General features: G+C 39.4%; 1 protein-coding gene across 3 annotated transcripts in view; it reads left to right on the top strand.

The window, feature by feature from the left end:
- The window catches only part of LOC142487189 (uncharacterized), an 11,319-nt gene extending 1,717 nt beyond the window's left edge, over window positions 1–9,602 (top strand). Inside the window, exons 2-7 of one of the 3 annotated variants that reach the window (XM_075586009.1) lie at window positions 2,151–2,272; window positions 3,049–3,083; window positions 4,829–4,989; window positions 6,019–6,163; window positions 7,846–7,912; window positions 9,408–9,602. In XM_075586009.1, the coding sequence (XP_075442124.1) occupies window positions 2,155–2,272; window positions 3,049–3,083; window positions 4,829–4,989; window positions 6,019–6,163; window positions 7,846–7,912; window positions 9,408–9,484 (603 nt within the window). In that variant the 5' untranslated portion in view covers window positions 2,151–2,154 and the 3' untranslated portion in view covers window positions 9,485–9,602. Of the gene's footprint in view, window positions 1–543; window positions 764–2,150; window positions 2,273–3,048; window positions 3,084–4,828; window positions 4,990–6,018; window positions 6,164–7,845; window positions 8,328–9,407 lie in introns of those variants that run through there. The other 2 variants (XM_075586008.1, XM_075586007.1) reach the window with 2 other exon arrangements.
- The last annotated feature ends 2,680 nt before the right edge of the window (window positions 9,603–12,282 follow it).

The following is a 12,282-nucleotide window of genomic DNA, read 5'->3' as shown; positions in this document are numbered from 1 at the left end:
CACTCTGTGTCAGTCACTCTCACTCTCTGTGTCAGTCACTCTCTCACTCTCTGTGTCAGTCACTCTCTCACTCTCTGTGTCAGTCACTCTCTCACTCTGTGTCAATCACTCTCTCACTCTCTGTGTCAGTCACTCTCACTCTCACTCTCTGTGTCAGTCACTCTCACTCTCTCACTCTCTGTGTCAGTCACTCTCTCACTCTCTGTGTCAGTCACTCTCACTCTCTCAGTCAGTCACTCTCTCACTCTCTGTGTCAGTCACTCTCTCACTCTCTGTGTCAGTCACTCTCTCACTCTCTGTGTCAGTCACTCTCTCACTCTCTGTGTCAGTGCCTCGTTGTCATGGCAACAGGGGCGTCATGTGATGTAATTTGTTTTATAAAAATTTTTTTTATGTGTCCCGGTTTTTCATTTTGAAAATCTGGTCACCCTATGTTTAAAGCTCTCTCTGTACATACTGCAGGTTGGTAGCACTATTGAGCCATGTATCGGTTTTGTATAGTCACTAGGCCCTAGTGTCACCCTGAGTTGGACACATCTTACAACTGCTTATTTAATATGCCCCAAAGTCTGCTATAAATGTATGTCTTTATTTATATACAGTAGCGCCATTAATGTACATAGACCTTAACAGCAGTAATACACGTGACAATCATATAAACAACAAGTAATACACAACACATAATGGGAAGAAGCGCTTCAGGCAAAAAAAATTAACATTTAGGAAAATGAGTCACTGCCCCGGAGAGCTTACAATCTAATCGGTAAGTAGGAAGAATGTACAGACAGTTGGCAGGTGCTCTGGTAAGTGCGTCTGCAGGGGGGCGAGGTCGATGCATGAGGTGTAAAGTATCAGCAACGGAGCTACTCATATGCTGCGTTAAATAGGTTGCGCTTTTGCAGTACTTGAATTGTAGGGACAAAACTTAAACAACACAATATTTGTTATGTGATTATCAATTACAATACATGGTATTGTAATCAGATGTGTACTGTATATGATTGTATTCATATAATGTGTGAAACATAGCAGACAAATATTTGTAAAAGAGAAAAGTCCTTTTGTGGGACTGCATTTTTTTTAATGAAGTAATAGGTGAAGTCATAGACACATTTACATGATATGGTTATTCCTGACCCGGAGAACTGGCATCATTCATAAACTTAAAATCAGAGACACAACATAAAACACAGGCAGAGCCCAGTGCTACATCCATTGGCTATCATTCATAAACTACAATGTTTGTACTTAAATGTATCATGTGATAACATGCGGTGACCTCACAGTACTCTGGAGTTCCGCCAGTGTCCGGTGACCGGGTGTTCATAAGATGCTGGTCAGTTGTATATCAGCTCTTTGAGAAGATGGATTACCGCAAGGCATTTCCCTGGAAGATGCCTTTTGTAGTCTTTTTTCTTCTTTATTCTCTCTTTCTTAATGGATTGTTTTTCTGGTTTCCGTGAGTATCTGCTTATAATAATGCTTTAACCCTACAATAGTATGCATTTTAAATTCAAGTCTTACAGAGACATTAGGGGCCACTTTGGAAGCAGCCATCTTGCTTATCTAATGTACAATAAGAGACTCCTCTTCATGCTAAAAAATACAATAGAGGGAGGAGACCGTTTATAATGTTAGTTTTCTTAGATAAACCATGGTCTGCACAGTGGGAAGAATTACTCGACCCAACGATGTCTCATCTTTGCCCCTTTTACCTCTACCGGCCTCTCATGTCTTGAACCTTTTTCACTAACCTCTTTATACCTATTAAAAAAAAACATCACATTACATTATCTACATGTATGTTACTGACTCCAGAGGCACTTACCCTCCCTGGCTGCACTTTAATGAACGCACTTTTATACCTGCTGTCTGCAAATCTCCCAATGTACCACTTAGATTGTAAGCTCTCCGGGGCAGGGCCTCCCTTAGCGTCTGTTGTCATTTACTTGCTTCTCTTATCCCCACTATTTGTACTTTATTTTCCTTGTATATTGTAATTTTGTAAAGCGCTGCATATACTGTTGGTTGGCACTATATATAAAAAAAAAATCAAGTATTCATACCGTTAAAATATTAAGTTATATTTAAGGATCTCACAATAGAACTGAAATGAAACTAAATACCCATGTAATATTTTTCTCATTTAGATGTATGTGGCTGGCGAATCATTTCTCCATGGTTTTCCCTGCCACAGCAGCTGTGACTTTCCTCCTGAAGATAATATTGCTTCTGAATATGTGCTGTACAGCTTCCGGCACTGATTGGAAAGGTAAGTTATTTGATAACATGAAGCACAATTGATCTTGTTAGTTACCATTTTAATGTTCAAATATTCCAGAGAACCACACAAGATATATTAGTTATTTAAATAGCTAACACTTGAAAATGACCAATGGATGGTGCATAATCTCTGTTTAAATAGATGTGATGTATAATGTAGAAGATAATACCAGCATAAGACCCTGACTAGTTGGTGCAAGAACTTTTGCTCATTCAGTCGCACGTGTAGAAGGGTTTCTCTGTTTAGTGAATTGATGCATTTGCTTTTTCTTTCTAAGTCAGTTGTACATAAAAGTACACTCGGGACAAGTTTAATTTTTTTTTCTTCAGGGTTAAAACAGCTTTTCTATTTAAATTTCCAAACAAGAGCATATTTACAAAATGGTACTGCGCTATCATCTACCTTAGGGCCCCTTCATTTGAATGGGCTACTTTTGACCAATTTATTTAAATTGGTCCTTAAGTGCTCAGCACCACAATGTACATTTCAAACAAGTAAATACAACGTTTGAATGTCAAAAGAAAAGAATTGAACATTTCTTCTGTGGCTTCCCTTCTGTCTTTTGATAAACCACTTTTTTATCTCCCGTTTCTATCTATCTGTTGTTAACATTGATTTCTTCTCATGTAGTTTTTCTGAGCTCTGTCACACACTCCCTCTTAATAGTTACACAAGTTTTTGTTCTTAGTGTTAACTCTAAATCGGTGAAATCGCTGATATACTAATATCTAGGAATAGTAACTCTGTTTCATTCAATATTACAGGATCACGCGGCAGAGACCTGGTATCCAGCAGGAAAGTATGATATTTTAATAGTCTTTGGTAGTGACATATTAGACAATATTCCTAAAATATTTGAGGCAAAAAGGTACAAAGTCCAATGTAACATTATTCATAAACACTTTCCACTAGACTTAAAATGATGAACAAAAATGTCTTATGTGCTTTGTACTAAATGCTGTGTAAATGTCTGCTTTCATGTATATTCTGATGTCTTGTATACATTACTCTTCTTAATTATATTGCAGAAATAAAATAATTACTTTTGATACTAATTGCTAACAAGTTACATACATTATGACTGTGCAGTCATTCAAAGAAGAAATGCCCCACACAATATGCATTACACGTCAGTGAATATTATACAAGGAAAAGTGAGCAGCTACACAAAAGTTTTTTGTTTCATGCCCCCAAATTCCTCTTGCGTAATAAACGTCTAACGCAGTGTTTTTTAACTGGGGTTCCTGGGAACTCTTGGCACCGCTAAAGGGTTTCCTGCAATTTTCAGGTCATTTGAAAATTGTACCAAATACAGAAGCGTTTACAATAGATCCTTTTTTTTAACAAATCTATTGTATCTGCCATCACAGCCTCCATGGGTAATGAATTCCAAACCGTAACTGCCCTTACTGTAAAGAACCCTTTCCTTTGTTGCTGGTGAAATCTCCTTTCCTCCAACCTTAAGGGATGGGCCCGAGTCCTTTGTACTGAAGGCTACAACATTATGGGTTGTCGACAACACATTTCCGAGTAACATTTTAGTATTGTAGCAATTTACTCTTTGTTTTTACTATTCAGACCCCATTGGTGGCATTAATGGTAGCCATGAATACATATGGGTAAAACCTGAACACAAGTGAGCGAATATGGCAAATTCTGGCCATTCACACTTGAGCTGACATAAAATGAAGATATAAAACTTTTCCAGAAATCACAATAGTACATTTTTAGCCAATACGGTCAGATAGAAATGGCAAAAATTAGTGAATACACTGGTGGATTTTGTCAAACTAGGGGAATATTGTATTGTATGTCTTTATTTGTATAGCGCCATTAATGTACATAGCGCTTCACAGTAGTAATACATAGGGTAATCATAAAAATAACAAATAATAAATAGATATAAATAAGAGGTCCTGGGAATAACGAGAGGTAACTCTCAATGTATTACTTCCTGGTAAAATATTTTATAAATAAATAATAAGTGCTTCAGACAAACTTAACATTTAGGAAGAGGAGTCCCTGCTGCGAGGAGCTTACAATTGAATTGGTATGTAGGAGGAATGTACAGAAACAGTAGGGCATTTTGGTAAGTGCTTCTGCAGGGGGTCAAACTTTATGTATCGTGTCTTGTAATATCTACGGTGCTATTCATATGCTTCTTTAAGCAAGTGTGTCTTAAGGTGGGTCTTAGAGGTGTATAGAGTAAGTGCTTGTCGGATATCGAGGGGAAGGGCATTCCAGAGGTGTGGGGCAGTCAGTGAGAAAGGTTTAAGGCAGGAGAGGGCTTTAGATACAAAGGGGGTAGAGAGAAGACATCTTTGAGCAGAAAGCAAGAAGAATATTGGCAAATTGCAAGTTTTGCGAAAATGTGTACAGATAAAACCAATAGTCCTCCAACAACAGTTTGCAAATGATGCGTGCATGGGGAAAAGGCCATCTTGAATGTCTCACAAATTATAACAGTGCGGTTCAATCCCAGAGAAAACCTGCAACTAAAAGTGGACGGATTGCAGCTAATGTGAATACCTTTTATTTCCTTAGAACGCCGCAAAAGAAGAACTGGATTTGCGAGTAAAAGAAATCTGGAATTATTTCTTGTTCGGAGCCAGCCTCACTGTCCACTCACTATTACTGCTCCTGTACTCTGGGATATATCTTATTTCAAATTACAAAGGGCCCTATGGACCAGAAATGTGCTGCACGTATCCTTTGTAGTAAATTGAAGTGTGTGTGTGCTGGGCTTTTAATTGGAAAATAATTAGAAGTGGTTTTACACCAACCCCATGGGACCCGTAGCCAGGTTATGTTTTAGAAACAACCAACATACTCTGTTCAACATATGCAATTTAAAGTGCATCCTCGTGTGTGTTCATTCCCTGATTGTTCCTCACAACTTCTTTGGCCAGTGTTCACTGAGGAAACTGCTGCTCTGAATGCCATTTAATTAACACAGAGCAGGGATACAGGCAGCCTCATTCAGAATTATTGCATGCTATTGCCATTCTTTTGAACTTTGTATGGTGATGTCTTGTCTCATCCAGAAAAGTTAGGCTTGCGCTGGGGATGGCAAATTCAATACAATAATAATAATAATAATATGTATTAATGTAGAATACGAATATTTCTTAGAATTGTATTTCTGTATAGCAGGCACTGTTAACAATACAAGCACGGATTGATGGAATAAGAAGGATAACGACACCAAAAACAAGTGGAGCAATTCAAGATAATATGGAGCAAGATCCTTTAATAGGGCGAGGTAGTGGGTATTCAAATGAAAATGGGTGTTCTTTGCATAAGAACAGCACATCAATAAATATTCCACATTCAGGGTTTTAATCGTTCTAATAATGCAATTTATTAAAGTATAATGTATGCATCGGCGCAATAGAAATAACACTTATTGTACTTTAACAAACTGAATAATGAAACTCTTACAGTCCCTTCTCCTGGTGGTGGTATATGACAAAAAAAGAGAAGAGCACCAGATATAGAGGCAGAGGTTAATCACTGAGCAAGAAGAACATATTTACTAACATACACCGAAGTCTGATGTGCAGGTTATAAATGCACTGTAGCTGCCTTAAGTAAAGGGGTTAAATGTAAATAACGAAACTAGGGTATTATTGTCCTATAAAAGCTGCCTCCCAGTAGTTCCTAGTCTTCATCAGTCATTCATAAAAAAAATATTTTAATCAAAAATATATATTTTCCTTAATGATGACACTTAGAATTTGTGTCATTTCTATGACGCTAATTAGTATCCCCTCATCTTCATGGTACCTTGCAGCTAAATATAGAATAATATTAATTGGAAAGTTCCACCATGTGGCAGTAGGGCCTCATGGTGTGGTCATTGAGAATCCCAAAGAGCAGGTAAGGCTTTTATATTTATTGTTTTTATTTTCCACAGCAAATAAACATAAGGCACACCGTCCCTTTAAGGCAAACACAAAACATAAAAAATAACACCTACTCCACAGTAGGGAGGCTAACTACACAGTATAAAGCCAACTGCGAGTTTACCGACTAAACCGGTTACCAACTTTAAAGAACAGATTCTTGTATGTAGAATTAAGAACAATTTCTTATCTGTTTAGTTGGGACTCCTGTCCTAAGAGCACATTCAGGCAATCTTTCAGGATCCCGCAGACAGGACAGCTCTGTATGAGAAACCCCACCTGCTACCAGCAGTAGCCTCCTTATCAAGCTGGCTGACAGCCGTGTTAGTGCAGCCCTAATTGCTCAAGTAGCTCTATCTGGGTTAACCTTCTGACTGCTGGTTTCAGCCGTCACAGGGTTGTTTCCCAGGCATATTCACCAGCAAGTGACTTCACCATATCACACACCCAAATCAGGCCTGTGCTGATTGTACAGCTGTGGTTGTCTTGTGTTATTCGTGTAACATGCAATGTGGAAAGTGCTGCAAAAAGTGGAATAAAGCAAACAACTAATATACTATTGTTGTAATTATAACACCAGGATTTGGCCCAATTGCCGTCTTATCTTTTACAGTGCCCACTGTAGTGTCTGATATATAATCTACAGGGGTGTCGAGCCTCTGATTGAGCCACCGGTGCTGAAGCAGGGATAGCCTGAAAACCAGACCTGTTGGTGGGGCTTGAGGACTGGAGTTGAGCACCCACCCTGGTATTGATAAACAGTCACCAACATGAGTTTTTAAGCTCTACAAGACTGGGGCTTTTGTGTCTATGTGCCCTGTCAGTGCTAAATACAGTAGGAAAAATACAGCTCAACCCCCTTATAAGGCTGTGCTTGGGGTCCAAAAAATCACATTGCGTTATAGGCGGATTGCATTAGAAATAATGTACAATTGTATGCATTGTACAATAAAGTATTTAAGCTACCAATAATCGTGTTGTAAAGAATTCATAAATACGAAAATTGGGAACCACGCTTACATCGCGCTATAAGCGGCTCCGCGTTGTAACGGATCGCGTTATAACGAGGTTGAGCTGTAGTTATAGTCATACCCAAAATAAGGTCAGAGAAGACATAAAATTCCATTCAATTGATGATTGATACAGTGTGCCAGTATTCATGGGCCGTGGATATAGGACAGGAATTTATTTTATAATGATTATATTTTATACTAAGCCTGATGCACCAAAAAATGTTTGCACCCAAAATGGGCACAAGATGTATGTAGATATATCTTTATTTATATAGCGCCACCCATGTACACAGCACTACACAGCAGTAATACACATGACATAATAATATAACATATAGGGAATAAGCGCAGGATTCTACCCAAAATTGAAATTTCATGCAGATGTAATTTGTATCGCATTGTTTACATTGCACGCTTAATAACTTTACTTCACTTTTTGAAGCTGCTTTGTCTCAGTCTCCAACTCATTTATTTGGAATTGTGCTGTATTTTTCTATATTCAGTGTGTAGAGCGTATTCAACCGAAGTACATGAGGGATACACAGCATATACAGACACTGAGTTAGCAGCAGCAGAATAATACACATGGAAGTATACTGTACATTACAAATAAATATACTAATACATTGCGTTTTCCTTTTAGGTCGTGTCTGGGGTATCAAACGTACCCAGTGTAAACCTGTGTAAAGATGTGACTATTGAAATACCAGGTAAAAATCACAATATTATTTGTAATGCAACAAAGAAAGGAAGAAACTGGAACAACTCTCGCCTCTTAGTGTATGAGAAGAATTTGAGAACATTTTGAAGATACAGTGGAGCAGGGGGCATCTGTGAGGACCTGATGTGAAAACTGATCCAGAATATTTGGTCTAATGACGAGACTAATGAAATAGCCCCAAATAGGAGAGGTCCACTTTAGGGCACAAGTGGCTGTCATGACTGATAACACAATCTTTATTGGTCTAATTAAATAAGCCAAACTATTAAGATACTTACTGGTGAGCTGTGAAGTAATTCATTAAAAGTATGGGGAGGAAGATGGGAAAGGAGTATAACATACAAACAGCGTGGTGTGGATGAAAGTTGGACTCACCTGCCAATCGGTTACTTCGTAGATACACCATGTGGCAACGTGTGGTAATGTGGAATTAGCTCACCAGGATCTTTATAGTTTGGCTTATTTAATTCGACCAATAAAGATGACGTTTTATTATTGTAATTATGACAGCCAGGCGTGTGTAACGCTGCTCAATGCAGGACAGGATACGGAGCCGCAGGGCAGAGGTAGGAAGTAGTACACCGAACTTGGACTGGGATCTTAGGCCTGGGATGCAGGGGAAGACAGGTTCGGTTCCGGGGAAGGTGCAGGTACAGGTAAGGGGAAGGCTCAGGACTCAGGTATCGAACAGATCCCTTATAGCATTCTCTCAAGTGGACCTCTCCTATTTGGGGATAGTCTCTGCATTAGCCTCCAAATATTCCTTATACATTTATTTTCACAATGTAACTTTACTATTTTTACTACACCATGAATTAAATACTTTTTATATATTTTTTTTTCAATCAAGATGATTAGATAAAGTAAACTTTTGAGTGGGTTCATTAAAGTACAGGAGCATTTTGCACATGCAATTAAATAAGTGTAAATAAGTGTAAATAAGTATATTTGTATATCAGTTTACCATTGACATGGATACAAAAAGAGCAATGGATATATTACCAAATCACTATTTTGAAGCAGTAACATTACGCCAGTGCATTTTCTTACCAACATAGAGTCGTGAAAACAAATTGTGTTTAATATTTAAAAAAAAAAAATTCTTGGTCGAATTAAAGCCTCTATAACGGAGCCAGAATCACATATAAAAACAAAGGAACGGCCCAGTTTGTCTCCAAATCCATATTAGATCTCCATTTTTAATCTAAAAATGTACTTACAGGTACGGTATATCAAAAGTATTAAAAATGCAGTTGTCATAAAAACTGGAAAAGTATTAAGCAAATTCAATTTGTGTTCCTTACTCAATTTCAGAGAAGCGGGAAAAGGCCGTTCTGAAAATTGTGTGCAGCTTAATCATTGATTATAGCAAAGTTGTCTATATATCACTTCTGCTAGAAACTTACTTTGTGTTGAGCAACAGACTAGAAACAAATTGCACATTACTATGACACAATAATTATAAAGTGTTCTTCTTATTCCAGACATTAACGAGCCGGAACCAAACCACATCAAGATGGTCCAAGTTTGTCAAAATTCTGACAATATATTAGAACTGTAAACCTTTAACCTTCTTTATTAAATACGTTAAGATAAGTAGATATGTCGTGTGTTTTGGTGTATTTTATTGTTATTGGCTACAGAATACTCTATGAGATCGTATTGTTTGAAATCCTAGTGATCTTGTAAAGCAGGGATCACAGGCTCTTTTTTCTAGTGGAGATCCCATTCTGGGCTCCTGTGGATGAACGGAAGAGGACTCCTCATCACTGACTTGGTGATCACGTAAACCGCACTGTGCCGGAGGGGCTGGGGCGCTCTGGTGCTGCCGCCCGTCCTGCTCTCAAACAGTTAATAAACCTGTCACTGTCCAAAAGAAGCGCTGTGAGTTTATTTCATTCGTAGGGAGGGGAGTGGGGCTCTAGGGCCTGCACTGATCCCATTACTGTTATGATTTGTTATCATCCATGGGTCTGGAAAGGATATGTAACACTGTCCAGCCACTTTGATGATGTAGATGACCAAATATGGCCATATCCCCCCCCTCCTCCTGATGTAGAGCCCCATATAAGGTCATATACAAAATTCAGATGAAGGAAAAACAGCCCTGCTTACCTTCACTTGGGACACGGACCCAGACGGAGATGCAGAGACAACTGCAGACTGCGTCACAGCTCATCTGAAAGGTGAATATCATCGGCCTTCCTCTCCCTGCAGATGGCCCATTAAAGTGAAGGATTAACACTGCGGTGTCCCATTCAAAAGCGGGGAACCCCGAAGTGTTAATCCTTTAGGCCGGCAAGACTTGCTGTCCCTGTGGCCACAGGTTTCCCTGTTTTTTTCCTGCGGTCACAAGGACAGTGTGACGAGTGCTCACCACAAACAAGGCGGGACTGTGAGGCCGAGGTAGGGATGTTGATAGCCACCGACCAACAACCGAGCAGCCACGTGTACAGAGTGGAGGTGATGTAGCCAGGTCAGGGCAGGAGAGGTCAGGTAGGTCGAGGGTACATGCCGCAGTCTGGGATTGGAGAGTGTAGAGTGTAGAGTCGTCGTATATCCATAGCCGTGGTCGAGGAGAGAATGTAAGTTCAGAAGCGAGCCGAGATCAAGAAAGCCGAGAAGACAGGAGAAGTACGAGCTGAGGTCCCAACAGGAAGACAAGACAAGGCAAGGCAAAAACCAACATGTAACTTGAGGTAAGCACAAGACACATAAACCAATGTTTATGCTCAGCCAGTTTGAGAGAGGACTGGCTGGGCATATAAAGGACAGACAGCCAATGATGAGGGAGTAGAGACGTATGACTCCAAGAATTGGCAATAAAATTACTGCCTGGATCATCTCCAATAAAATAATTAAATAGCTTTGGCCTTTGTGTTACCCACCATCATATATGTAGGGCTGCATATATAAAGGTGCAAACATTTTCTTACCTCCCTCAACTCGCGGACAGTGCCCAACAGAGCAACAAAAATCCACTGGGATTAGTTTACCGCTGGGACTAAATTAAGTAAGTAACTAACAGAAGAATTTCAACCACTGTCGTAAAAAAGACTGCAATTGGACAGCGAATGCATGAGAATAGCATTGGGCAGCCAGGGAGAGATTTGAGCAGTGCCAGCAGATGCTAGAATTTGACAACGAGCCCTAAAAGGAGAAGATGGCAGGTCTGGCGGATAAGCCTTTTTCCTTTTAGACATTGAGGGGATTGCAGACAGCACTAGAAGTCAAATTGCTGGCTATTTTCTTTTATATGTATTGAAAGAAGCAGGTTACTAGTGAGAAATGTCATTGGGCCCTTACGGGCATAGAGGAGAGACATTAGCCCGTTTCCTGGGAGAAGGGAAAGAAAATGCAAAAATGCTAAAAACATGAAGGGAAGAGCACAAAGCCAGTGGGAAATGCCTCAGGGAGACATGGGAAGGGATCACTGTCAGACATCACAACTCAAAGCAATATGCAAAATTATAGTGGTGATATGCCCGAGTAAGAGTAATAGATACATAGTTACATAGCAGATGAAGTTGAAAAAAAGACATACGTCCATCAAGTTCAATCTATGCTAAATTTAGACAACAGATAGTTTATCCTATATTGTACTTGCAATATACAGTTGTGTGAGAAAGAAAGTGCACACTCTTTGAATTCTATGGTTTTACATATCAGGACATAATAACAATCATTTGTTCCTTAGCAGGTCTTAAAATGAGGTAAATACAACCTCAGATGAACAACAACACATGACATATTACTCCGTGTCATGATTTATTTAACAAAAATAAAGCCAAAATGGAGAAGCCATGTGTGAAAAACTAAGTATACCTTATGATTCAATAGCTTGTAGAGCCACCTTTAGCAGCAATAACTTGAAGTAATCGTTATCTGTATGACTTTATCAGCCTCTCACATCATTGTGAAGGAATTTTGGCCCACTCTTCTTTACAACGTTGCTTCAGTTCACTGAGGTTTGCGAGGCACTTGTTTATGCACAGCTCTCTTAAGGTCCAGCCACAGCATTTCTATCGGGTTGAGGTCTGGACTTTGACTGGGCCATTGCAACACCTTGATTCTTTTCTTTTCCAGCCATTCTGATGTAGATTTGCTGGTATGCTTGGGATCATTGTCCTGTTGCATGACCCAATTTCGGCCAAGCTTTAGCTGTCAGACAGATGGCCTCACATTTGACTCTAGAATACTTTGGTATACAGAGGAGTTCATAGTCGACTCAATGACTACAACGTTCCCAGTTCATGTGGCTGCAAAACAAGCCCAAATCCTCACCCCTCCACCACTGTGCTTGACAGTTGGTATGAGGTGTTTGTGCTGATATTCTGTGTTTGGTTTTCGCCAAACATG

The sequence above is a fragment of the Ascaphus truei genome, chromosome 2 (genome assembly GCF_040206685.1).
Source record: "Ascaphus truei isolate aAscTru1 chromosome 2, aAscTru1.hap1, whole genome shotgun sequence".
Classification (NCBI taxonomy): domain Eukaryota; kingdom Metazoa; phylum Chordata; class Amphibia; order Anura; family Ascaphidae; genus Ascaphus; species Ascaphus truei.
This window is presented reverse-complemented; position numbering and strand designations above follow the sequence as displayed.